Source organism: Rhizoctonia solani, chromosome 4, assembly GCF_016906535.1.
Source record: "Rhizoctonia solani chromosome 4, complete sequence".
Taxonomy (NCBI): Eukaryota; Fungi; Basidiomycota; class Agaricomycetes; order Cantharellales; family Ceratobasidiaceae; genus Rhizoctonia; species Rhizoctonia solani.
The window spans coordinates 2,497,915-2,524,239 of record NC_057373.1 but is presented as its reverse complement, the minus strand read 5'-3'; the positions used below and the strand labels follow the sequence as shown (position 1 = coordinate 2,524,239).

The following is a 26,325-nucleotide window of genomic DNA, read 5'->3' as shown; positions in this document are numbered from 1 at the left end:
AACAGAAGTCGCTGGACATTGGAATGTATGCGAATCATATTATTGACAAAAACATGATATCCAATCGACGCATCTGTGCCGATTGTATATTCATGTAGATCTCTGCTGCGCAAATTGGTTTGACACATACCACATGCCCTAGGCCTTCACCAATCCCAAGTTATTACCAGCGGTCCCAAAAATGACATAGTGCTATACAAGTTTTAATTTGACAGTGTGGAGGCAGTACCGCCACGGCACGCCACTTCTGATACCACCTAAGAATTGAGTCAACTCTTGCCTAATAATTATCTCCAAACCATTTATTCTGACCATCTAACTAGGGATCTGCCTGTGGAGCATAGTGGAGCTAATACGCCACTGGCTGCTGACGGTGTTTAGGCTTGCCGTTCATCTTATAACCACTATAACTCCAGTTTTCCGGCTCTGATGACACACGAACCTGAATTCCTCTCCTAGTTTTTTTTTTTGTGTTATTCCGAATAATATAAACTATACTAGATCTGTTCTGTGTACTTTCCGGGTTAGATGCCCGAGGACGAATCGCTCATGTTTGACATAATCTCCGAAGCCGGCCGTGGTATAAATCTCTTTCGCTCGACCAAGATTTCTTCTCCCATCATCCATTAAATCCCAACCATGACCAAGCTCGACGTCACGGCCATAAAGTTTTTCAACATCATCAACGGTAAACCAGTCTCCTCAGAGACCACCAACAAGGTCACAATCCTGCCACTGGTGCTTACCTTGCGGACGTCCCGATCGCGACAAGCGAGCAACTCGATGAATGTGTTGCCGCTGCCAGAGCCGCACAGCCGGCATGGGGCGCCAAGTCGTACGAAGAGCGTGGCGTAGTGCTGAACAAGCTTGCGGACGAGCTTGAGAAGAATGCAGACTTGTACAAACAACTATTAGTTGCTGAGCAAGGCAAACCTGTGAGTTGGCCTCACCTATTCCTGAGATAATGGGCACTAATGGCGCCTTAGCTGGCCGGTGCGGCATTGGAGATCGGGGGTTCTGTCCACTGGCTACGTGAAGTCTCTCGGCAACGACTGGAGGACAAGATTCACGTCGATACACCCGAGCGTCGGGTAGTCACTCGTCATATTCCCCTTGGAGTTGTATGTAATCACATCTTCCATTTTCATCCATTGTTTATTGATAACGCTCAATCAAAAGGTCGGAGGAATTGTGCCTTGGTACGCATAACTGTGACGTCCTCTTTGCAAAATATATCTGAAACCGGGAACAGGAACTTTCCGCTCCTACTCGCCACCTGGAAAATCGCCCCCGCTCTTCAAGCAGGAAATTCGATCATCATCAAACCGAGTCCCTTTACGCCTCTAGTAACACTTCATTTCATTGCCAAGTGCGTAGTTAATAATAACCGGATGGACTCACTAGTAAACGCAGACTTTAGTTGCCAGTCATTGATTCCTCCAGGTATTCTCAGCGTTCTCAACGGCGATGATGGCCTTGGCCCCTTGATCACTGCACATAAAGGAGTCGACAAGGTGAGTTCATTCACGAAGCACCCGAGAACGAACTAAGCATGTAGTCTGGCTATAGATAGGATTCACGGGGTCGACTGAAACAGGAAAACGTGTTATGCAAAGCGCCAGCGTCAATCTTAAACGCCTTACTCTGGAGCTCGGTACGCGGGTTGGCTTCCGAGTCTTGAGTTATTGATCGATATCTTTCTAGGTGGCAACGACCCTCTCATTGTGCTTCCGGATGTCAGCCCCGAGCAAATAGCACCGTATGTAAATACCAATACATTCGTATAACTCAACGATCTGATTTACCGAGTCTAGTCATATCTTTTGGGCTGCGTTCCAGGCAAGTTTATTCTCGCATGAAATTCTGGTGTAACTTACTCGGTGTCACTACTAGAACAATGCTCAATTCTGTAACGCTGGTCAGTCGCAACGTCACTGTGGCCTTGTAACAAAGTTGACTCATTGCTACGGGCTTTAGCCAAGCGGGTGTACATCCACGATGATATCTATGAGAAGGTTAGAGATGCACTCGTCGCGTACGCAAAACACATTACAGTGGGAGATGGGTCCGACGAGAAGACGCAGCTAGGTCCCGTTCAAAACTCGTTGCAGTAAGTTACTAGAGAAACTATCGTACTGAAACTGAGGGATGCACCCCCAGATATAACAAAGTTAAGACTTTCTTTGAGGACTGCACAGAGAAAGGGTATTCGTTTGTAATGGGAGGGAACTTGGACGCGTTTTCTGGACCAGGGCTATTTATGCCTATTACCATTATTGACAACCCACCCGAGGACAGCAAAATTGTTACACAAGAACCGTTCGGGCCGATACTACCGATCATGCGCTGGAAAGACGAGGAAGACGTGATTAGGCGAGCGAGTAAGTGCTAACTTTCTCATACCGAATTCCATACAATAAATTTGTTTCAGATGATACCGAATGGGGTCTTGGCGCTTCGGTATGGGGAAACGATATCGCGCGTGCGGACAGGATCGCAGAGAAACTTGAAGCGGGAAGTGAGTGGACAATCCCTCATTGAGGTGTTGCTTGTCGGCTAACGCTTATATATTAGCTGTTTGGGTCAACGAGATACAAATTTATGGACCCTGGATTCCTTTTGGAGGCATAAAGCAATCAGGAGTGGGTGTAGAAAATGGGCTTGCTGGTCTTGCAAGCTTCACCAACTACCAAACGCTTTCTTCAACCAAGAAAATTCCCGCTTTCGGCCTATAAGTTAACGTGGTCATGTAATCTAAAGTGCATCAGCTGTCTACTTGTCCCGTTCTAAATGGCAGGGCCATGGGAGCGACCCATCGGTAGACGGGGCGGTAATATTAATATGAATGATAACCAGCGTAAAGGCGGATTACAGTTTGGTTTCACATGAATGGGTTTTCACGACCCAATAAGGAAAGCATACAAGTTATTGCGTTTCCATTTGCTAGCATGCTCTCAATGGCAGGGTGGTATCAAGTGGTCGGTTCATTAATTAATAAATCCTTGGTCCTATTCACTGATTTCCCATAGCGTCTCAATGTTGTCTGGAAGAGTCATACACATCAAGGTGCAAGCCTAGACCATGGACAGGCTACTTAATCACCATACCAGTGTCCCTATAATGTGTGCATCTGGCTCCTATTTCTAATTGTGCATACCAGATTGACAAAGTTCAGTCAATAATTTAACATGAATTTGGTTCGCATATATGGCTCCATTTCAATTGTACGTGCAGGAAGTTCCTCTAGAACCCGAATCCACTTAAGAGGACCTTCAAGTAGCTATAGTATGAGCAGATACCCTGGTTGCCGAGAGGGTTCATGCTACCCACCTAAATCGGAAAGATAGATTACACAAGCCCAACTACATCATTCTCGAATGGGCCACTTTGGCCTTTGGTTTGGGAATTAGGTTGCGGACCTGAAACTCCATTGATTCGAACGGCACTCGCTATAATGCCGCTGCATGGGTTCACTTCAAGTAGAGGGCGCCACGCTAATTTAACTCCCTGAATTACCGATCCGACTAGTAGATACGCTGTAGCCAACCATGATGATATCCAGAAAGAATTCCCAGACGTGCTTCATGATATATAGAACGAATATGCCATGATCTCAGTCAGAGGTGTTCTGGCAGGAAGGTAAGAGGCTGATTCGAGCTCACTGTGTTGGTCTCGCTTTGATTCGGAGGCTCTGCATCAGGAACAATAGGCGTTCGACTCAGCAAAGTTAAAACCTTCTTTGAGGATTTTGTAGGGGAGTGGGATACCTTCATGTTGGGTAACTTCCGAGTCAGTGGGCTATCTGTGCCAGGATAATTTGTTTACCTCGATCAATTACCATCGTTGGCCATGGTAGCCCGCTGAAAAACTGTTGTTGGATCGCTTGAGCCCATACATACCTCGTCGGTCACAGGCCAAATGAATAAAGGGAGACATCACGCGAATTAGCTATGGTAGAACCATGGGATTTGTTGGAGTAAACATAGGCTTAGTGAACAATATAGTATATTTAAATTTAACGTGGATTAGTACTGAGATAACAATAAAGTATATGCAGATCGAATTGGACCGGTGAGAATGACTTAAGTAGTAGGGGATAGCTGTCAGTTGAAAAATGACGTTGTTGCGCCTTGGAATTATATGCAATCGCTTGGATCAACATGATCTATACACTAGATATCTCGTTCTGTTAGCTAATGTGGCCGTGCACACCAAATGTCTTGGAATTCCTGATGGAGTGCACAGCCCCTTCCCCCAGTGTAGTCTCGGCCTCGGGCAGATTCGTAAAGATTCCGATCACAGTATCAGGATTGTCAGCGCCAATGAACTGTTCACCACAGTTGATCCTGGGCGATAGACTGGCCAAACACACAGGGATATAGTTGGTAACCAAGGCCTAGCTTTTCGGCAGGGGCACATTGAAATATAAAGTTATTTTGTGATTTGTTTGTAGGCGCCACCCCATTGACGCCTCTGATCGACCATCTGGTCGCAATGACTCGCAGCCTGTAACTGCGCCGTAGTTTGATAGACCACGTAAGCTGTGTTGGTAAGTCCGCTTCCATGGCGGTCAACCAGTGAGGGCCTGAGGAAGCTATATATCTATCTCGCTCGTAGGTCGGCGTGTTCTCATCCCTGCTCTAAAGACTCTAGCGTCGCCACCTGCTACATACCTATCCTACCTAGTCCTTTGAACCCAACTATGCGATTCTCGTCAAGGTGGCAGCGCTCTTATGAGGTTGTTGGTGTCAAAGAAGTACAACCAACTTTTACCGAGCTTCCGACAGAAGGTAATTTAACATGCAGCCCACGATAGGATGAACGCTCATGACTGTATTCATAGATATTCAAGTAGTCCGTGCTAGCGATCATCTAGTAGTCTCTAATTCTACATACGAAATTAAACGAAGCACTTCATCCGACTGTCGTCACGCTCTGATCGCCGCTCGGGCTCAGTATATGCGTGACATTAGCCCCGCTAACGAGCTACTATGTGAAGGGTAAGCTATAGTTTCTCTGTTTGTCCCCTCAAGTTATTGAAAACGCACCTATAACTATAGCTGGAAAATCGTAATTATGCGGAAAGCCGATCGTACTAAAATGATAGTCTCCTACATCGGTCAACCTGCAATAGTCAGCTCAAAGCCTGCGGTTCGACTTCCCCCCTTCATCGAGATTCTCGATAATATATAATAACATCTCAACTTTACTGAAAGGAAAAGCTTAAATTTTTTCTTGGGCCTCAATGCTTTATTTAATTCTTAACTTATTGACTGTAACTTTACAATCGGGGTGGATGCCGTATCAAGATTCTTTTGTGGATTTGTAGTCTTGCAAATGTAGTTCAATTCTAATGTTTCATTCGTGATTTGATTGTTAAAACACGTGTTGAGCGGTGGGTAAGTATATAGAACAACGAAATGGGGAGTGGAAAGAAAAGCACAAAACAAAGCCAGATATCAGTCGGTTCCTAGCTTTATTCATAAATCTCGGTCACAATACCGGTACCAACTATAAAAATTATTCGATAGTTATTCATGAGTAAAGCTTTATTAGACTTACTGGTCTTGCCGCCTTCGCGCAGAGTGAATCGAGAACCCTTCTCCATTGCAACATCGTGGACCAAGTCACCAATCAGTTCAACATTATCGCCAGGCATTACCTGCAAATATAGTAACCAAGTGAGTAGGTAAACATAGTCAAAACGACTCGCTCACCATCTTCTCGTCCGGATTCTCCGTGCCTGGAGGGAAGGTAAGACCCACGGTCACATCGGCAGTTCGAATGAATAATTGGGGGCGGTAGTTGCTCATGAACGGGGTGTATCGCCCTCCTTCGTCTTTACTTAAAACCTACATAGAATCATGAGTATACTTCGGTGAATTAATTATAGATTACTCACATAAACCTGAGCCTTGAACTTCTTCACAGACTTCATTGAGCCAGGGGCACATAGAATCTGTCCACGTTTGACCTGTTCACGCTTCACTCCACGGAGCAATGCGCCCATGTTGTCCCCTGCCTCGCCCTAAGACCGAACAGTCAATCACCGTAAACGTGCTAAGTCTCAAAACATACCCGATCCAACTCCTTGTGGAACATCTCTGTAGCGCAGCACTGGAGTTAGTAGTTGCTTAAATCGACATCAGTTTAAGAAGCGTACCAATACCAGTCAGGGTAGTCTTGAACGAGTTGCCAAGGCCAACTATTTCAACTTCAGTGTTCTTGTTGATCACACCGCGCTCAACCTCGATCTAGGGTCAGATTGCAAAATTCATGCCCCTCAGCTTGAACACTCACACGTCCTGTGCATACAGTGCCTCGTCCGGAGATCGAAAACACATCTAACAAGTGTTGAGTACACGCAATCGAAAAGTTTTTCATCCTAGTGCATACCTTCGATTGGCATCAGGAATGGCTGCTCAAGATCGCGAGGAGGAACTTCAAGCCATTCATCGCAAGCTTTAACTAAAGCCTTGATTTTCTCTGCGCCGATCTCTGGGTCGCGATTTTCCAAAGCTGCCAGCGCCGAGCCCATAATAATGGGTGTGGTCTCTCCGTCAAAGTTATAGGTACCAAGCAGTTCGCGCATCTCCATATCCACGAGTTCCAACATTTCGGGATCGTCGATTTGATCAACTTTGTTGATGAACACGACAAGTTTCTTGATGCCGACCTGTCGTGCAAGAAGCAAGTGCTCGCGAGTTTGAGGCATTTGTCCATCGGATGCGGAGACAACCTAGAGTAGGGTTTGTTACTATTCAGATCACAGTAAAGAGCGACTCACAATAATAGCTCCGTCCATTTGAGCAGCACCAGTGATCATGTTCTTGATGTCTATCAGAGAGTATGAGGGTCTATGCGCATTTTGTCGTGGGGTGTTACTTACAGTCAGCATGTCCTACAACAACACAATTAGTGATATTTTAATTAGCCAACTATATAACCAACCAGGACAATCAATATGGCCATAATGACGATTCTCGGTCTCATACTCAACATGAGACGAGTTGATAGTGATACCACGCGCCTTTTCTTCTGGGGCCTTGTCGATCTGCGAATAGTCGATAAATTTCCCTCCTCCGGCTTCAGAGAGTACTTTTGTGATGGCTGCTGTCAAAGTGGTCTTGCCATGATCAACATGCCCAATTGTGCCGATATTGAGATGAGGCTTTGCACGAGAAAACTTGTTATCGGCATATGAGCGGATCGAACCTGGCGATCAACTAAGTGAATTGTCAGATACGAATAGAGTGTGTTAAGGGTACCAGCTAGAACGCGAGCGCGGAAGGGTGTTAAGATCGTCGGTTGTGTCAGCGATGGCCTGACGGCCTTGGTGGCCAAAAAACGGGCAGTAACTAAGAATATGCTCAGTAAATGCCTGTTCCAATAGTATCTGATTTAAGCCTACCTGGAGTAGAGGCAATCACAGCCCTACGTGCGACTCCGCGAGCAATGTTTCTGTACATTTTTCTGTCTGTCAAGTCTCAAATCCAACCTTATTGGATGGGAGAAATTTGGGAGCTTGCGGTCTGTTCTGGACCCTGCTTATCCTATTCCGGCCAGGGATCCAAGGGTGTACACGTGATTCCAGTTCACATGTCGGCTGGACGCTTGAGGTGTAGACCGGAGAACACAACTCTTTGTCAGACTCAGCACCACCAGCGTACGCAATGTCCGACAGAAAGGAGCTAGTAAAAAATGCGATTGAATTTTTATCAGATCCCAAGGTCGGTGTCTATATGTGTGAATATTTGGATGGTCTCATATACCCACGTTTCAGATTCAAGCCGCTCCATTAACCAAGCGTATATCGTTCTTGGAAACTAAAGGACTTACGGCCGCTGAGATAGAGGATGCGGTTGCGCAGTCCGCATCTTCGTCTACCGCATCTCGGCCTTCGTCGGTCTACTCTTCTCCACAAAGCCAGTACACTTTCCAAATACCACCACCCACCATGGTGGCACCCCCGCCAGTTCCACAGCGAGATTGGAGGGATTACTTTGTAAGTAATGATTAACAATATGGAAACAGAGGACTGGACTTGCTTCAGATTATGGCGCTGGTGTCTGGTGGATTGATGTATGGTTTGGCCGCACTCGCACGAGTGAGTAGAGTACAGCTATATATTACTCACAAATAAGAGGCTTATTGATATCCAGAAATATGTTATGCCTCATCTGCAACCTCCATCGGAGGATGCTTTCGAATCGGCCACTTCTCAGCTTACCGCTCAATTTGACGAGGCTGCCACGCTATTGAAACAAATTCAAGACGATACTGTCAATGCGCGGACTGCGGTCCAACAACAACAGCAAGCTATAGATTCTGCTATCGCGCAGGTTAAAAATGTAATGTCCGAACTGCGAACTGGAGAGGAGAAATCCCAGAACGAGATCCGGGAAATCCGCAGCGAGGTGGACACCATCCGGGATATGCTGCCCAAGGTACTCTGAGATATAGTATTGTAATCCTCCCGGATAAGTATATTGACTGTCATGTAGATGCTTGAAGCAAACAGGGAGGCACAAACGCAAGCTCTTTCGGAGCTTCAACAAGAACTAAAATCCTTAAAAGCCCTCCTGGTGACCCGGCGCCCCGAGTCCCCATCAACTCCTGGCTCAATCCTAAATCTTGGGCGTCCAAGCATACCGGCCTGGCAACTTTCAGGTGGGGCAGAGGCTCCGACCTCCGGAGGAAACTCCAAAGTCCCGACCTCTGCAGAGAACCCCTCAATGGCGGACTCTTGAGCCAATGGGCAAACATGTATGAAAAAACTACTGGTTGGTATATTTCATATGCCAAGACACATGCTCCTATCTACTCAGCAAGCAGGAATACCAGTCCTACAAGCCCGTACGAACGATAATTGTGTGCCTTCCGTTTGCATTAGGCTCTACCAACATCTATGCGTCATCCATATGTTTCATCTAATGAAATAATTAGACATATCTTTGAAAACTGAAGATGCGAACTTACAAAGTGACGATAGTGTTTCTTGGCAGCCTCAGTTTCAATTGACCGTAGTTCCTCGTTGGATAATGGGGGTAAGTCCAATGCGGCCTTTTGTTCGAGCAGCCGGTCAAGTTTAGAGGAGGTACTAAGGGAGAAGCTAGGTGAGTTGGCGATATGAGCGGTTAAATGAGGCCAACGAACGTAATGACGACCCCGTTCGTTCGCTGTTGTGCCCACTTGAGCAACACCTGGCCCTCCGTTACTGCTCCGGCCTCTGGTCCCTTAGCCATTCGAGCTGCGACTTTCTTAACCGGGTCATCCACTGGCCCTCCAGAGTGACGAATAAGAGGCGTGAGTGGGCCATAGGATTCGATAGTTATATTATGCTGGCGGCATAATTCGAGAAGGGGCTGAACTGACGCAAAAACGTATGGATGAAATTCTATCTGGTTGACGCTCGGTATTATCTATTACTAAAATGTTTGTATCGAAGTGTACTTATCTGCCAACAAACTCACACACCTTGGCGACTTCAATTACAGCCTTCAAGTCCTTTGCTCTAAAATTGGAGACACCAATCGAACGTGCTTTGCCTTCTGTCTTGAGATCTTCCATGATCTTCCATGCCTCGGCAAGGTTCGATGTTTGGATAGGGCTATGTATCAGGTACAAATCCACGTAGGATGTTTTCAACTAAAAAAATATCAGTGCTGATAACTGATTCGTCAATAATTGATCCCTTACCTCTCTCAGAGTTTTTTCAAGTGACTTTCGTGGATCCCTGGTCCAGCCTGAAGAAAAAAATGGGTAATAATATGTTCAGGTATACTTGTCGTCGCTGACGACTTACATTTTGATGTAAGAAAGAGCTGTTCACGAGGAACGCCACTATCTTGAATTGCTTGTGCGGTATAACTCTCATTGCCATAGGCTGATAGTTGATTTTGGTACTATGCCATTGAACACGCCTGCTTCACTTACATTCGGCACAATCGATATGAATGTAGCCTGCTTTCGAAATGGCTTGCCTAACTGCTGATGTTGAATCTTTAGAATATAGAGCAGTGCCTGAATTCGACTGGGATCAGAAAGTCTAGGCCAGTTGGCTCTGGTCTATTTGCTTACCGGTACCAAAGGCCAGGGTGGGAACGATGGTTCCGTCGTTCAATCTGATAGTGTGTACGTTGGACATGGGTATTGGGTATGCGAAGCAGAGGTGGGAGGGAGGTGAGAAAGAAGTCAGCGACCAAGTCATATGCGCAGCTTCGCTTTTATACGTTTCGAACTCCGGTTACAATTGGCTACCAAAATTCGTAAGCCCTTGAACAGAACTCATTATCGACCAAGGTGTGGGGCCTGGGCCTTACTTAACAAATACTACTACATGGGGGTCTGTCTTGATCAAGAATCTTGTCTAGCGCTCTGAATCCATATACGCAATGTGAAACTCCCATTCAATATTTGTACAAACTTCCTGGCAACACAGAAGCTATCCCCGAAATGAAATATATAGGCCGGACGAGACCAAGGTTTTGGAGTTCGTTTCGCAACGAGTGGAGTAAGAATAATACCAGTTTCAGGTTTATGTATGCATAGATACATCACTTCTGCTTCGATCTATAGATCTACTGACGTCCGGCTCCTGGATTACCCATGATCAATAAATGACCACCGGCTACTTACTGTGGCTTCGATTTTAATCCGGTCCTCTCCACCGGCTAGCAACTAATCCGCCCCCACGTTATTAGCACAGCATGTAGTGCTGGTGACATAAAACAAACCTGCCAAAGTCTAATGTGAAATATGTGCCTGTGATTCCGATCCATGAGGGTGAGATCCTGTATCGGGCGGAGAAGGGCAAAGAAGGGCAAAGAAGCTACAAAATAGTGTGCGGGTACCGTCGGTAGGTGTTTGGTCGCTATCATGTAGATAGAGGGAACTTTGTGCATGTAATTTTCTGGGGCAGAGGGTATGAACTCATATGGGATGAATGCAGGCTATGCTTGCCAATCATCGCGTTCGGATTCCACAATAATTGGAGGTTGTAAACTGCAACTACAAGCACCCCAAAAGAGTGAAGATGATGTGAGTCTCTTGTGAGTCCGCATTGTATGTAAATAACATCTACATTACCCATACCGTTAGCTTCTTTGGTGAACAGATAATTTTCACACTTATATAAAAATTCTAGGTTTCTCGATCATTGAAATTCATGGACTCTCGTGTTCTAGGCTAGCTCTACAGAGGAATGCCTAAATCAAACACTATGAGAACGGCCTAGCATGAAGTTCGGTGGAATTTTAATGTGAGTCTCATTTATATTGTCAATACTTCGAATGTGTGATATGATTGCTACTAGCACTGTAAATTACCGCCCACGTGCTAGAATAAATGGAACTTGATCTCGGCTTCGGCTTCGGCCTCGGTTAGAGGTGTTTATTTAAAGGGACAGAAATTGAGAGAGCTTGCACTAGTGCATTAAGTTCGCCCATTGGCCCGGGTATAGAACAGCGATCGAAATAACTATCCGAGTATGAAACTGGTAAAAGTCAACGAGGTAAATACTTTTTATTATACGTTGGGGTAGTGGCCCATTCAACAGATGGTATTTAGATAGAGGGGAGTTTATATGGTTTCGTACCTACGAAATGGATATGCATATTGTTTGTAGCCTTGTATGCTGCGTCCACCGCCCTGCATACCGGACAGATGGTTTGGTCTCGAATGTGGTGGCTTTTTCCAACAATCGTGACCGGCGGGATTTTAGAAATCCTTGGGTGGACGGGTAGACTTTGGTCGAGCTCCAGGCCTGGCCTCTTGAGCCCGTATCTGATGCAGTAAGTTACATTGACGTCATGTACCATGAAATCTGAGCTAAGCAGCTGAGCTGATGTCGATACCACTAGAATATGCTGTACCATAATTGCTCCTTCTTTCATGACAGCAGCCAACTTCGTTATACTTGGGAAGATAATCGAAAGTCTTGGCTACCAATACAGTAGACTTTCTCCTAAGCTATGTGAGTACCCTCGAGATTCTCCTTGAGCCGTATCCCCATTGATCGCTCTTGAAAGATACTGTTGTCTTTATTACTTGCGACATCGTGGCTTTGGTTATTCAAGCAGTTGGAGGTGCAAAGGCCAGTCTCGCGGTTCAATTTATGAACGAAGATCCAGAAAAGGGGGCAAGAATAATGGTTAGCCAGAAGTTCTGTAACAAATTAACAAACGCTAATCATTCTATAGGTTGGGGGTATCATATTCCAGCTGGTCGCTATAACTGCATATACAATCCTTGCATCAGAGTTCTTACTTCGATATCACTTCGATCGCCCACTACGTCAAACATTGAGGACCGACTCTGAAACTGAGCGAAACAAATCCCAGCTCGACACGAAAATAACATTCATGATCCTTGGCCTTTCAATCTCGACGTTATTTATATACATCCGGTACGGTTCGTCCTTCTTGAGGACATTAATTTTGGCTCATTATAGTCTAGATCCATTTACCGAACTATCGAGCTCTTAGATGGGTGGACTGGACCAATAATCACAAACGAGTTGTATTTCAGTGAGTATATGCGTGTTATGCTAATCGATATTTACTGAAAGAGTCTATTATTTATATCAAAGACGTCCTAGATGGAATGCCTATAGTAGTAGCTATGTATGCAATCAATGTGTTTCACCCGGGTTTGCTACTCAACAATCGAATCGTGGTGAGTGAAGACACTGTTGTGGCGAAAGGAGCGGTGTAGATTAGAGAGTTTCATAATGTCTGATTATATATTATGTTACTGTATACATCGAATTCTTGTAGGCAAGGTAATTTGAAGTTATTTAACTTGCTGGAGCACCCCAGTTTGAGGAGTACAAAGGCACGTGACCTAAAGTAGAAAGTGGTGTGGCTGTGGAGTACCAACTCACACAGGTGAACTGCCTGTACTTGCTGTCGATCCAGGTGTTCTTGCCTTTTTTATATTCGTCGTCTCAATAAGATAAATTAAAACCTCTGTGTTTGTCGGAGAGTGTCGCCTCTTGGCGACGGTTTATCAATAGGGCTGGAAGTGTGTAGTATCTTACTTCGTTTGGTTACTATATGTAAGTGCTTTATTCTGGAAGAGCCGAGCTACGCGTTTCTTAAAGTGAAAGTATAATATTTGTGAACCACGGTTGCTCTAATCATTCGAACCAGAATCTTTGGTCGTCTTGATGTTCAATAATTTCCGCAAGCGTCTGGAGGACAGTTTGGAAGCAGTCGAGGCATTGGCCGTTGGCACCCAAGGAGGTCCTCGTCCAGGAAGGCAGGATAGCCTATCTTCACCCATTGATACTACGTATTCAAGCTCCCCGCCAGCTGTTCGGCATAGCCTAGACACGCCTTCTCCTACTCAGCATTCGGGTTCTTTCGGTTACCTCCCATATCAACCACGCTCGACATCTCAACTGGCGGACTCTGCAATGTCTAACCTTCGAAGATCTCTGACCCTACAGCGCACTGCATCGGTAAACTCTGGTCAACCTGATGCGAAGGGCTCTCGTGAAAACTCTCCTATACACGCTCCTACACCTCGCAGAAGTGGTCTTTCTCTAGAGGAGCGACTAAGGGCCAATTTTTCTGCTGGAGACGGCTCCGTGTCTCCTATGGCGAGAAGCTCTTCGGCCGTGGAAACGCCTGATACTCCGACACCAGTCCAGCGACTACCAGTGTCGGCCGACCCTGCACAAATACCTCTCCCTGCCTCGCCCATTGAGCGTGACCTTCTCAAACCGATCGAACTGACCGAAGGTCCTATTGATCCTGCATCTGTTCACCTTCCGATGTCTCCGCCTGCGCAGCATACACATATTCCATCCGCTTCACTTGACAATTTGATCATACCTGTGCCTCGGAATCAGATACTGGCTCCATCACCAGTTGCAGTCCATCCACTTTCTCCTCCGCCTCCTGAATATCCCATATCCCAAATCCAACCCGAAAATCATGAGCCATGCCTGTTACGAACCACGCCCCTACGCCCAAGACCCCTCCTCGGGTCCAAGTCCCGGAAGTCAATGAAACACCTCATCGGCCACCCAATATCATAGTTGACGTGTCAACGCCATCAAGTGCACTTGCCACCCCTTCCGAGTTTGCGACGGCTGAGTCACGCTCGGATATTACCGTTGGGTCTTCTGGTGATTCAGTAGATGAGCGAGCCCTCGATATTGCGACCGATAACTTGACTGTACTGGAGACAGACACGCTGGTCACTCCTATTAATAGCGGGCTATCCCGAGGGCGTGTATCAGGGACAGATCATCCACCAACTATTGATCCAACAGACAATAGTCCCAACATAGAAGATGCTGCCCAAACTGGAGTTGCTGGTGAAGAGGATGGAGATACAAAACTACGAGAGCGACTAAAGGTCGTTGAAGAGCGATTTAGTGGTGTGTATCTATTGAAAATAGGATTACTCTGACTAACCTAAACCTAGACATCTCAACCTCCTTTAAGCGGCTACAGGCCGAAAAAGTAGCGGCAGACAAACTGATCAAAGAGCTTTCTCCATTGGAAGGTATAGCAGACTTAGATGGACTACGCGCATACCTTACGAATCAGAAAATGAAAGTGGAGGTATGGCATATACTATAATGACGATGCTCAGTACTGAGCTCGGCTTTCAGCTTTCGACTGAAGAAATTAAACGTCTCACAGGTCAAATCAAACGTACGTATACATGTGTATTCTTAGGACCCAAGCCCTGAAATGTCGTTGCACCTCCTAGAACAAGAAGAAAGACTAGAAGAGGTCCGAGAAATGCACAAGATGGAATCTACCTCGCAATCTGATCTCATAGAAAAGCTTCGGCAACAACTGACGGAGTCCGAGGCATTGCTCAAAGTCGCAGAATCGGATACGGTATCCAGCAAAAGTATCGTATTGCAACACGAAGCTGAGATTGAGCGTCTCAAGCGAGCACTAAAAGACGAGGAAGAGAAACGTACCAAAGCAATAACCCTTCTCAAGACTGTTCGTCAAAAACTCACCAAGGCAGAGAAGGAAAGAGACGATGTGATCAGGGAGCGCGAGAAGGATAAAGAAGACCTATCTGCGGCCAGAGCGGAGATTGAACGCATCAAGGCCGACGCCGAAAGAGCCAAGAGCGAACGAGAGCGGGATATTGCAGGAATAAGGGACAGATTTGAGAGGGAACTCAAGGAAACGAAAGAACGGTATGAAAAAGAGCTATCTGCCCGAAAAGGGCAATATGAATTGGAAGCTATCACAACCAAGGTTGGCTTGTTGCAATTAGTTCTCATGGGACGTGACTTAACTCTGAATAGGCTGCTCACTCGAAAGAGCTATCCGCAAAAACTACTCGCATAGCAAATTTGGAATCCACAGTCTCTAATTTGGTCAATGAGAAGGACTCGCTATTCGAGCAGTGCCAAACACGTCAGGCCGAGGCTGAATCTGCTCAGTCCCACCTGCAAACTGTCCAGAACCAACTCAACGAGATGCAATTTCAACTAAGGGAGGCTGAGGACCGTAACTCGCTCTTGACGGATGAGCTCGACGAACTTCGCAATGGGAGCCGGCTGTCGACGCATTCACCCACTCCAGGGCCCGAGGTCGCCCGTCTGCTCTCGGAAGCAGAAGGCAAGTTCGAAGGCCGACTGTCTGAAATGCGAGCCAAATTGAGGGCTATCGAAAAGGAGCGCAACGAGGCCGAAGATGACTGGAATAAGACACTCGCAGATCGCAGCAAAGAGATAGAAAAATTGCGCTTCGCGCTGCGACAAGCTGAAGACAAATGGATTGAGAGCGGGCGAGTTGGGAAGGGCATGGATGAAAAAGTGGCATCTCTTGAGCAAAATGTCAAGGAGTTACAATTTCAGCGCGATGGGTGGGAGCAAAATCGATCCGCGCTAGAAGGCCAGCTGAAACAAGTACAAAGTAAATTGGTAAAGTAGTTTGAATTTCCGTCCAGATGCATTCACTCACGACGAGTACAGCAAACGATCGAGAGTGATCATGCTGAGGCATTAGAACGGGCTAGCTCACTAGAGACACAGTTCGAAGAGAGTAAAAGCAGAGAAACATCGCTCAAGATGAGCAACAAGGTTAGCCTTGATTTATCGTATCTGCTGGGTAACAGTATTCTAATTGTACAAAATATGGGCTCCTGACAGACTTTGCGCGATGAACTCCGAAAGGTCCAGTCATCAGCCGCGTTGTTGGAGCGGCAACGTCCAGGGGGAGTAGGTGGATTCTGGTCGGGAACTAACCCTGGTAATCAAACAGGAAAGAATGGCAATGGGGTTACTTCGCCCACTTCACCTCGACCCAGTTCTCCCACCGTCTCGGAGGCCGGCGCGACTCCAACGAAACAGGAGGAAGAGGTCAACCTCGAATACATTCGGAACGTCATATTACAATTCCTGGAGCATAAGGAGATGAGGGTAAGTGTCAATTTTATCCGTACCGGATTGTTGCTTACTTTGAACCATCAGCCTAACCTTGTTCGTGTGCTTTCGACAATCTTGCGATTTACACCACAAGAGACCCGTCGGCTGATAGCCAAAGTCTAGTTTATTGACACTTGTATCAGGATATATGTATCAGCTCCTTGTATCCATTTTTGTACTTTATAATTTGGAACCTTTAGTGGAGTTTCGCCTCACCTTCCACATGTTATCCATTGGAGGTCAATAAAATTTCCAATTTTAAAATAAGCGCTGTTATATCCAGCCAATTTGTGTTGAGACCCATCACCGGCTTTCACCGACCAATCCATAAACATGTACCGTGCCATCTACGCATCCCCATTTCGTGCCACTAGCCTTGTAAGGCCTCATATAATTCCTCGTTCGACTGTGTTTGCCCGGACGATTGTGAGTAAGTATGGACTACGATATCCAATCAATTCCGAAATTGAAGTATTTCCAGCCAAACGATACACCAAGGATCACGAGTGGATCTCTTATGATTCTGAGACCAAAATCGGGACAATTTCTATCACTAAATATGCTCAGTCACAGTTGGGAGATGTCGTGTTTGTCGAACTCGCGAGCAAGGGTACGACGGTGGAGATTGGAGGTGTGTTTGCTCCAAATTTGGTCAAGTTGCTCCCATTATATTCTACATTTCCCCAGATTCTCTTGGAGCTGTTGAAAGTGTCAAGGCCGCCAGTGATATTGTAAGCTTGCGTTCTCTCGCAGCAGCACCACACAGCATCTGAGTTAGTGTGATATTTGTGATAGTATGCTCCAGTATCTGGGACCATCAAGGAGCTCAACTCTGCATTAGAAGGAAAACCTTCTTTATTAAATGAGTCCCCAGAGAGCGAAGGTGGGGACAAATTCATTCGGAGATAGTGGTACATTAGTTGACATCCATGTTGCAGGCTGGCTTTGTAAAATCGAGGTATCGGACCCATCCGAGGTAATGATTTACCTAAAATAGCACTCGTAAATTTATATCTAACTCCGAGCTGGGTAGATCGAGAAGCTTTACACGGAAGAACAATACAAGAAGTTTTGTCAGGAGGGTTCGTAAGGTGAATGGCCGCCCGCCTCTCCACAGGCAGCGAAACTTTGAAATTAGCAGACACACTCAACTGTATCATGCAAGCGCGTCTAAATACATCAGTTCGTATTTAGCAACGAGATCTGAAAGAGAATAACGGGCAGTGTTTTTTGTTACTCGTCAAGTCAAATCAAAGGTCATCGAAATACATTGGAATTTAGAAAGTGGACATGCGGGATTACGAGGGCTTGTATTCAATCTTCTCCCCACGAGCCTCCATGCGTTCTTTGGCTTCCCTCAAAGCCCAGGTTTGAATGCTGGGACAGAACGGTCATAAGTCAAGCTCAAGAATAGTAGGGTGAATTACATACCTTGTATCTGGTTTATAATATAATAACACCCCACCGAAGATCATGCCGCCAAACATACCCGCATACCAGAGGAATTCCCAGTCCTCTTTTTTACGTCTTTGGCCAGGTGGAGGGGGCTGTTAATTATGTGCGCAATGGTTAGGGCCTAATACTTTCAGAACAATCATCTGGACCTGCCTTTTCTCCGAACAAATAGCCCGTTGGCTGATTGTAATGAACTCCTCCTGAAGCATTTCGACGGACTTCAGGTAGCTGGGCCGAGATGTTCAGGCGGGTACGACAAGAGCGAGCTATGTTTTGCGCAGAAGCGCCAAACATACGAGACATAGTCGATGGTGGTGGTGGATGATATGGGTGGGACCAAATCCAATGGTATTGCGTGGTCACGTGTGAATGTCAAATGTACAGGTGGGTGGCTGTCCGGGCCTAGTTTGAACGACCACCCCGACCACTTCTCACTCCACTTGCCGTATTTTAGATTTCATACTTTTTCATATAAAGGATGGACCGAAAAGAATTGGAGACATACCAGGTCCAGCTTTCGCAAGTCGAAGTTGCTCTTGCATCGGATCCTGATAATGAAGAGCTGACGTCTTTGCGTTCGGAGCTCAAGGAGCTCATTTCCCTGACCGAGGCAGCCCTTACGCAAGAAACATCTACTCCTACGGCCTCTGGCTCTGCCACGAGTGCCCCTGCCAGCTCAACCAACAACCGCAAACAACCGGCAACTCCCGCAGCCTCGTTGCAAGCTGGCGACGAATGCCTTGCAAAATACTCTGGTGATGGTCAATGGTATCCTGCCCGGATTATATCAGTGGGTGGATCTGACGAACGACGTGTATTCTCGATCGTGTTCAAGGGTTATAACTCCACCGAGCTCGTCGATGCACCATCGGTGAAACCAATGCCTGCCGGTGGCTATCGCGGTCACAACGCTATGATGAATAAGCGCAAGTTGTCTCCGGAGGAAGAGGCCGAACGCGAGCGCAAGAAAAAGAAGAACGAAAAGAAACTCGAGGTTCGCGCCCAAAAAGCCAAGGAGCAAAACAATAAGCAGGCCGCCTGGCAAAAATTCGCAAAGAAATCCGAGAAAAAAGGTGTGGCTATTGCTGGTGTGCAGGGCAATAGTATATTCAGAACTCCGGACAATCCACACGGCCGAGGTGAGTACTCACGTTAATCGTATATAATGACTTGTATTCATTTCAAATACTAGTTGGCGTTACTGGTAGCGGCAAGGGGATGACGGAATATGCTGCAAGGGAGAAACATAAATTTACTACCGAGGAAGCATCTTGAACTGAAAGTGCGTCAATTCTCTTCTACTATCCATAGAACGAGCATTCATTTATGTATGTTAAAGAAACTTGCGCAACGATTGGTTGGGGCAACTCTACATTGCTGTCAAGTCCATAACGCCATAGTTTGTTCAGATGATCGTTCGTTGAACTTTTTTCTTTTTGTTGATCCATTAGCCTATGCAGGTCGTTTGTTCAATACCGATAATCGAGCTTTCTACCACGTCGGGCGTGGCTCCCAAAATTCTATGTGATGTACCCTTGCTTCTGTTCTTATTCGAGTGTCAGTAATTTAGCAGCTGTTGTATTAAATGTAGACTATGACGGAATATGACTGGTCGATTCATGATATGCCCTTGGAGTCTTAAAAGCTAATACGCTGATAAATCCACCGTAATCTCCGCGCAGTCGTTTGACAGTCCTTCCGGCTCTATATGGATATATTGAATCAACCACGAAACCCACCAGTGCCTGGCTTATGATCTGCAGCGTTCAATTACAGGAGCGAAGAAGTCCCCAGAACTAGCTTGCATACCCGTAATATGATAGAATGCAATATTATATTTAGGGGCCTGGCCCAGACAAACGGAGTTGCAGTAAATAATTTTCACATGTATCATTTACCTTATAATCCCCCTCCGAAGACGTCGGTCTGTCCAAGGATCCTCTTGCTACCACCATTTTAAGCCTCCACTATGAGATCCTATCCATGTTCCTCACACGCACCCAGCCCTTATTCTATTTCCAAGCCCCGAGCAATGTCGATTTATGTTGCTCAAGCGCGCTCGTACCGTTTAACTGAACAGGTAGGTCTATGTATGTGTTCCAATGCTGTGGTGTCGCAACGCTCCACTTTAGGGTCAGTATTGGGGGGACACCACGCAACCCCTGGAAACGACGGACTCATTTGTGCAGCATAGCACGACATCCAACTTCGCGTATAGGGACCCCTCGAACGGTAGTTGGCCTGGGTATGCGTCCCCTCTGTGACCCATCACAATGTTAACTTTGCATCGACATGCGCGTCGGACAGATGCACGTTTGCTACCGCTCCTGTACAATCACCATTTCAGCCTTTGCTTACCTCCTCACCAACATCCCAAGAGCATCTGCCGTCACGCTCTCCATCGCGAAGTTCTCCAACAAACGTGTCACCTTACGCTAACACTGGGAATTATTGCCCTTCATCATACACTGATTCGATTGCGCTCCCAAACTCGTTCTCTAGCCCTCATCCCCAAACATCTTCGTATGGTCACGCAGTCAAGATACCTTCAGAGTCAAATTACCCAAGTGCTTCGTTCATATCGACACAATACCACCATCCTCCGGCGAGGCAAGATCAAACTGGGTTGGATAACAGCTATTCTACGGCCTTTGATGGTGGCTATCACTCTAGCGGAGGTCCGGAACCAACTCATTCTGAGCACTCGAACACACCCCAAGCACAATCGTTGTACAACAGCCAGCCCTCATCTTACGCTACATACGACAATGGACGAGGTAGTGTTGTTGGTTCCGAACACCCCTATAGCTACTCCGTCCACGAAACTCACGACAACATCTATAATCAAGGAGCCGAACAAAGCGCCAGCTCGTTCGCTATTTCTCCGCCCTACAGTGCCTCGCCTACCGCGCATACACCCAATTCGTCACAAGCTCCGCCGATCCAAGAACCCGCGAGCCCACAGCGACACGGAATCGGCTCGACCAATGCAGTACGCCGTCGAGTTGGAATCATGCTACACGCCCAACAATGTCAACAAGTTGAACAAACTGAGCGCTCCCGAGCCCGGATGGGTTCTTCGAAAGGTTGCCGGGACAAACTTACCCCAACAAGGTCAGCAGCTTTGATTGATTATCCGGCCTCCGGAACCTTTTGAATCGAATGATTGGATGCAGTGATGGTTCCAGAGAAGGCCAAGATGCCTCGGCCAAGTACAAGGCAGCATACGAGCGAATCCGGCTTCAAAGAGATTTCTATGAGCGAGCTGCGTCATCTCTTGTGCACCAGGTGGACATTTTAGGCGGAGACCCGATGCAGGCGTCTAGACAGGCGTCCAAAGAGGGAGAGCTAGACTCCAAGGCAGCACGGGTGAGCCGATTATGGGTTGTTCTCAATAGCAAAATATTTGATTCAAGGGCATTTAATTGTAGATCCTTATCTCTTCTTTGCAACGCGAACTCGAAAACCTGAGGGCGAAATTAATCGAAACTCAAAAAGAGGTAACACAATGCTGGCTTGTGGGGGAAGCTTCTATCTCATTCATTACCTACTTTTTATAGATTTATTCCCTCCGCCAATCATGCGATGATTCTTCGCGTAGCGTGAGCAGCGGCTACTTTATAGAAGAGGGTGATGATAACTCCCCGCTTTCGGCAGCTCCCGTCACGGTATGCACTCATCGCCGCAAGTAGTAGTCGTGTATATGCTGTACAGTTGGGGCTCCGGTTCGCCATTCAGTATGAATTCTCTGATTTTTTCTCGACAAACGTGACTCTTTGTATATTTGATTTGTATATTTCTTGTATCCTCGGTTATCTCATGCGTGCGCATGGGGTGAAGAGGATGCACGAAATCTCTGGAAGTTCGATGTTGTATTATTAAATTCAGGAATTCCTTCGCATACTCAAACATGTCGTAAATATTTACACGATGACTGAGGCCTACCAGCTAATCCCAAACACCCAAACTGTCCGCCCTGACTCGGAGATTCTGTTTCCCTTTATGTCCCTTGGCTCTCCCGACTTTTGCAGTACCCCGTTTGTTATGGTGCTTGGAATTTTGGCGGCGCTCCTTCTCGAGCGTTGACGAAACAAGGCTTCGTACAACGGATGTAGGCTTTTTAGGCACAACCTGTGGCACATCACCCTCCGAACCATCGCCACCCACAAAGGTCCTGGAGCCACCCAAAGTCTTAGACTGGGTCGCGCCGAGAATCCGATTGCCATCGGCATCGTCTTTAATTGTCAGGGACTCGACGGGTAACCTTGTGGTTAAATCTCGATCCTCTCCTGTATCGGACAGTGGTGTATCCAAGATGCGCCGTCGCTCTTGACGTGTAACATGGTCCTGGGCGGCTGGCCGGACCTGCCTAAAGTTAGGTGACTCATTGCCATCGTCATCCGGCTCAGATTCCTCATCGCTTTCTAGTTCAGAGTTTTCCTGCTCAAAACCTTCCTGCTCAGAACCTTCCTGCTCAGAACTTTCGACATCTTCGCCTAGCCTAGACTCCATATACTTTAATGAGGGGGTGAGGGGGTGAGTTCGGCATCGAATTCAAGGCACTGATGAACACAGCGCACCTCGTCTAGTGTCTTCATTTCTTTCCCGCTGAAACCACTTGCAGCAACGACAACGTCGAGGCGGAATCCCTCTTCACTCTCGCTCTCGGTGACTGTTTTTGAAAAACGAGGGTAGACAGCACTCTCATATGCAAATCTTCGCCTAAAGAACCGTCGGATGCACTCCACATCACGGTTAAAATACCTTAACAGACAGATCAATTATTTAATCAAGATAAAATAGGGAGCATCTCACCACTCCGCATTAGTGTGTCGCGTCGAAACCATCTGTGGGAAATCAATAACGACTGGCTCCCCAGTCTCACTGGCAGGAAGCGACAGATTAGCACAGAATTGAGGATTCGCTCTTCCAAATGATGTCGCACCGTCTGATTAGAATATTAAACTCATTGTAATCGCCGTGAATAAGCCCAGCTTTTGCAAACCTGACGATCACATCCATCAGGGAACTGTATAGTGATCCCGGGTTGGGATGTGATGCAATCTGTCGCCTATACACAAATTAGTGTGTTCATCCGAGGGGCTATCGGCTGCGCTTACAGTGGATATGCATCTATCAGTTCCATAAGTATACAATGTCTTGCATAATCGATGGGCTTTGGGATAGGGAAGCCATTCTCGTGTAACACCTGTCCATGATTACATCAAACTAGGCTCTTCCGCAAGTCTCACATCAAACCTACCTTCATAAACTCCCATTCTTTCTTCGCACCTAGCCGGCTGAGGTACATCCAGCTCGCGGATTTACGCTTACCCATGTAGTCACGTTTCTCCTTGACTGCACGAAATGACACACGCCCCAATCTGGGCCATTGCGTCAAATAAATTCGAGTACAAGAGACTTTAGCATACCTATGGATCTTTAGTACCATTTGTTCTCCATCGGTATCTGAAGCGACGTATATGTCTAAGCGGGATTTAGTGGGTGCTCTAGCCGCCCCGAACTAACATGACAATGAGATAAAAAGCTCACCGCTTTCCTTGCCTACTCCAATCTGATTGCCCACCGCATGAATGGTGTCCCTTTTGGAGAACGCCCGCAAGGCAAGATAATCGTACCCTCCATAAGTTAGCCGATATCCATCGTCTGAATGCATATACGTGAGTGGTGATGAGATCCAGTGGCTCTTTAGACGTACACTTTGTGTTTTGGACTCGCGCAATGAGATTCCTCTGCGCTAGCTGTCCCAATAGTTTATTTATACCACCATTTCTTAGCCCCGAGATCTGAGCTACTAAAGACGATGGAACAACTTCGTGATTTTTGGATCCCATTTCTACCTGCACAGGAATCATCAGACCGTGCTGGTGAATGCATAGACTTCTCACTCACCGCTGTTAAAACTCGGAACTCCTCATTGGTGATGTATCTTAGATCCGTCGCATCAAGCTTCATTTTGAGGCCTAGATTTGGTTAATTGTATGGTTGTAGATATAATGTGTTGGTGCTGATATCGGTGTTGCCCAGCGAACCTGGGGCGGTTCAGAAATTTAGTTGCGCTAAGGGTCCACACTGTCCCGGTGATCGGCACCTTGTTAGATAAGATAAGATCAAAATAAAATTGGAACAAAAAATATGTATTAAATAACATGAAAATGAGATGATGTACATGTACTAGATGAAAGAGGTGCTATATAAAACGTCCCAGGTATTCTGACCAGCCATGAGGTCGATCAATTGTCTGACCTGGCTGTGGACCGAAAAAGAGCTCTCCGAAATGAGCTTGTTCCTCTTGAGGGGTGGTTGCTTCCAGTCTTCGTGCACGGATAGAAGAATATAATGAATCTTCGCTCAAGGGTTCTGTGTGAGAGGTAAACTCCCGTGATGGCTTGTCGTCACTGGTACCCAATAGTAAAGAAGATAAACCACGAGCTAGAGTGTATGTTCAGCTCAGCCGAGATCAACAATCCAGCTTATACTCACCGGTAAGCTTAAGAACTCCCATTTTGTCTTCGGATCGAATAGTTTCAGTGGCCATAAGGTCCAGTTCGTCCGGTAATGGGCGGTGAATCAAGTTGGCTCCAGGAGTTGCTGGTAAGGAGCTGTAAGCTGAGTGAGGACTATGGCTCAGTGCTCCTGGGTTCTCTTCTCCATGTGAAATGTTGCTGGAAGAGGCCCATTCGTACTCGTGAGCTTGAGACGGAAAGAATCCCCCTGAAAGGTTGAATGCTTCGACTCGTTGTGTGAGTGGTGACTCTATAGGTGATCGATATAGTTCCTCCGATTCGTCGAACATATTTGACTCCACTTTCGGACCTTGAATATGTCTGGAAGGTTGGTTCGCCTCGAGAGAAGAGAATGAGACATTTTTGGGAATAAAATGCGCCGAAAGTGGTTTTGTGGTAGGCGCAGATTTAGAACGGAGCACATGAGACGACATGGCGTAGTATGGGTTCCTAGTGGATTAAGGGTGGTTCAAGCGAATCAAAATGCGTGGTCGTAGCTACGGTAGTCTAAGAGAGGGCTTGCCGGTCGATTTCGTTGGGGCATTTTAAAGGTGGGGGATGATCCTGAAGTTTGCTCGTGTGTGGTGTTGTGTATTATATGAATTTTGGCTGGTTTCGGGCGGGCGGGTTACGCTTGAACAAACGAGGCTGCGGGCTTGCGTTCTCGGACTATGCCGATACGCGCCACCGAATGCATCTCCCATGCTCCTTAAACAATAAAAAGTTACGATTATCTTCGAATTAATGTCCACGCCGTTCCCATATTCGAATAGACCGCTGTTTACCGGTGAGATGCTCCGCAGGTCTCGACGCGTCGAAATGAACTCGGAGAGACTCGGAGGTGTTTGCAGGTGCACCAGGCTACCATACACGCGAAACCTCCTATTTGGCCTAAGTAGGGCCAGCTTTGTACGGGGTCGTATTTTACTATCGTACGTTGGTCTGCCGTAGGGCGTTCCGGAATGTGGGGTACAACCAGTTGATATTGTGACATGAACGTGTAATCGACATTAGATAACGTACAGAAAGGCGATGGATATTATGAGCACATCAGGCAGTGTTCCTCAAAACTGGAACCATGTCAGTGATAACAGGCACGCCGGAAAGAATTCACACTCACTAAGAATGACCGAATCTCCACTAAAGGCGGGAGCAATATTAGTAACAAGATACCACAGGTGAGATCAATCCACTTACCGAAGGAACATCTTGCTAATGAACCGGTCTTTGTTGACCGTTTTTCCATTCTTACCCTTTTGAGTCTCAGTCCACATCTTAAAATAAAATTAGAAGATTCTTTCGTCAAGCTCAAACGTGACGCAAGCCAACCTCTTTAACATTTTCTAGAACCTACAAGATGTTCGTCAGACGCGTGGTATCAGGGTAACACCTCCGCAACACACCATATTACTGTGCCTATCAAATGCTTTTACTCGAGCAAGAAGTTTCTTGTTGTTTCGAAGAGAAATCAAAACCTGGGTGTGGTTGCGTACCGACTGCTGCAACACCGACAACGGTCCTTGGCTAATTTCGTGCTCCTCTAATTGACGAATCTCCGCTTCGGACAATTCAGACTTAGGAACGTGGGCGTATTGACTGTGCCAAAATATACTAGCGTTAGTTTTCTGCCATTTTACGAAGTAGCTTACGTGCCTCATTTTGTGTTGATTTTGGGCAAGTGGAGGTCAAAGTCGAGAGTGCTAAGGGTGTCAGGGGTCCCTTCGCATGTGGAACGCGCCTCGAATTCGAACTCTCGCCTCCAAGCGCCAGACTAGTGCTAAAGGAGGCGTCATCCATTGACCGCTAACTGACTGTGGAGCCACGCTTTTTGATGGCGCTTAGGTCGCTTTTATCAGTAAATCCCCATTTTCTCCTTTTCTCGGACAGATTTGACGATTCTGAGAACGGACATCTCTGCGCGTCGAGCCTTTA

At 46.6% G+C, this 26,325-nt stretch overlaps 10 protein-coding genes across 10 annotated transcripts; 6 read left to right on the top strand and 4 right to left on the bottom strand.

Moving 5' to 3' along the window:
* Positions 1–639: 639 nt before the first annotated feature.
* Positions 640–2,735, top strand: RhiXN_00832 (aldehyde dehydrogenase family protein; the record flags this gene model as incomplete). Its single annotated transcript, XM_043320651.1, has 13 exons — positions 640–688; positions 721–935; positions 987–1,121; positions 1,180–1,199; positions 1,253–1,514; positions 1,570–1,654; positions 1,705–1,759; positions 1,810–1,843; positions 1,894–1,918; positions 1,978–2,110; positions 2,161–2,381; positions 2,432–2,518; positions 2,575–2,735. 13 exons carry the CDS (start codon positions 640–642, stop codon positions 2,733–2,735), a joined length of 1,482 nt encoding a protein of 493 aa, XP_043179663.1.
* Positions 2,736–4,702: 1,967 nt separating this feature from the next.
* Positions 4,703–5,193, top strand: RhiXN_00831 (uncharacterized protein; the record flags this gene model as incomplete). Its single annotated transcript, XM_043320650.1, has 3 exons — positions 4,703–4,790; positions 4,844–5,000; positions 5,061–5,193. 3 exons carry the CDS (start codon positions 4,703–4,705, stop codon positions 5,191–5,193), a joined length of 378 nt encoding a protein of 125 aa, XP_043179662.1.
* A 283-nt stretch (positions 5,194–5,476) lies between these two features.
* Positions 5,477–7,469, bottom strand: RhiXN_00830 (Elongation factor Tu GTP binding domain; the record flags this gene model as incomplete). The annotated part of the gene is made up of 13 exons (XM_043320649.1): positions 5,477–5,511; positions 5,563–5,662; positions 5,718–5,852; positions 5,903–6,028; positions 6,079–6,104; positions 6,164–6,254; positions 6,301–6,344; positions 6,397–6,739; positions 6,788–6,837; positions 6,890–6,901; positions 6,952–7,215; positions 7,269–7,358; positions 7,412–7,469. 13 exons carry the CDS (start codon positions 7,467–7,469, stop codon positions 5,477–5,479), a joined length of 1,374 nt encoding a protein of 457 aa, XP_043179661.1.
* Positions 7,470–7,673: 204 nt separating this feature from the next.
* RhiXN_00829 (peroxisomal membrane anchor protein (Pex14)) lies at positions 7,674–8,750 on the top strand (the record flags this gene model as incomplete). The annotated part of the gene is made up of 5 exons (XM_043320648.1): positions 7,674–7,730; positions 7,784–8,005; positions 8,054–8,107; positions 8,163–8,447; positions 8,505–8,750. 5 exons carry the CDS (start codon positions 7,674–7,676, stop codon positions 8,748–8,750), a joined length of 864 nt encoding a protein of 287 aa, XP_043179660.1.
* Positions 8,751–8,906: 156 nt separating this feature from the next.
* RhiXN_00828 (aldo/keto reductase family protein) lies at positions 8,907–10,147 on the bottom strand (the record flags this gene model as incomplete). Its single annotated transcript, XM_043320647.1, has 8 exons — positions 8,907–8,930; positions 8,980–9,100; positions 9,157–9,422; positions 9,478–9,648; positions 9,700–9,746; positions 9,806–9,886; positions 9,937–10,023; positions 10,081–10,147. 8 exons carry the CDS (start codon positions 10,145–10,147, stop codon positions 8,907–8,909), a joined length of 864 nt encoding a protein of 287 aa, XP_043179659.1.
* Positions 10,148–11,664: 1,517 nt separating this feature from the next.
* Positions 11,665–16,534, top strand: RhiXN_00827 (RTA1-like protein; the record flags this gene model as incomplete). The annotated part of the gene is made up of 14 exons (XM_043320646.1): positions 11,665–11,792; positions 11,862–11,974; positions 12,030–12,151; positions 12,201–12,406; positions 12,457–12,527; positions 13,152–14,007; positions 14,067–14,389; positions 14,437–14,576; positions 14,627–14,669; positions 14,728–15,236; positions 15,287–15,907; positions 15,959–16,066; positions 16,136–16,405; positions 16,457–16,534. 14 exons carry the CDS (start codon positions 11,665–11,667, stop codon positions 16,532–16,534), a joined length of 3,588 nt encoding a protein of 1,195 aa, XP_043179658.1.
* Positions 16,535–16,744: 210 nt separating this feature from the next.
* RhiXN_00826 (glycine cleavage system H protein, mitochondrial) lies at positions 16,745–19,141 on the top strand (the record flags this gene model as incomplete). Its single annotated transcript, XM_043320645.1, has 8 exons — positions 16,745–16,841; positions 16,893–17,042; positions 17,099–17,142; positions 17,207–17,294; positions 17,350–17,387; positions 17,445–17,497; positions 18,344–19,005; positions 19,059–19,141. The coding sequence occupies 8 exons, from the start codon at positions 16,745–16,747 to the stop codon at positions 19,139–19,141; spliced, it is 1,215 nt and encodes a 404-aa protein (XP_043179657.1).
* A 757-nt stretch (positions 19,142–19,898) lies between these two features.
* Positions 19,899–21,558, top strand: RhiXN_00825 (uncharacterized protein; the record flags this gene model as incomplete). Its single annotated transcript, XM_043320644.1, has 6 exons — positions 19,899–19,946; positions 19,999–20,111; positions 20,174–20,980; positions 21,043–21,235; positions 21,298–21,366; positions 21,427–21,558. The coding sequence occupies 6 exons, from the start codon at positions 19,899–19,901 to the stop codon at positions 21,556–21,558; spliced, it is 1,362 nt and encodes a 453-aa protein (XP_043179656.1).
* Positions 21,559–21,814: 256 nt separating this feature from the next.
* Positions 21,815–24,827, bottom strand: RhiXN_00824 (atypical/RIO/RIO1 protein kinase; the record flags this gene model as incomplete). Its single annotated transcript, XM_043320643.1, has 12 exons — positions 21,815–22,381; positions 22,447–22,630; positions 22,682–22,750; positions 22,812–22,937; positions 22,987–23,075; positions 23,130–23,250; positions 23,299–23,390; positions 23,436–23,533; positions 23,586–23,727; positions 23,780–23,850; positions 24,134–24,319; positions 24,371–24,827. 12 exons carry the CDS (start codon positions 24,825–24,827, stop codon positions 21,815–21,817), a joined length of 2,202 nt encoding a protein of 733 aa, XP_043179655.1.
* A 616-nt stretch (positions 24,828–25,443) lies between these two features.
* Positions 25,444–26,190, bottom strand: RhiXN_00823 (small nuclear ribonucleoprotein Sm D2; the record flags this gene model as incomplete). Its single annotated transcript, XM_043320642.1, has 6 exons — positions 25,444–25,463; positions 25,514–25,533; positions 25,591–25,667; positions 25,723–25,743; positions 25,797–25,951; positions 26,043–26,190. The coding sequence occupies 6 exons, from the start codon at positions 26,188–26,190 to the stop codon at positions 25,444–25,446; spliced, it is 441 nt and encodes a 146-aa protein (XP_043179654.1).
* Between the last annotated feature and the right edge of the window lie 135 nt (positions 26,191–26,325).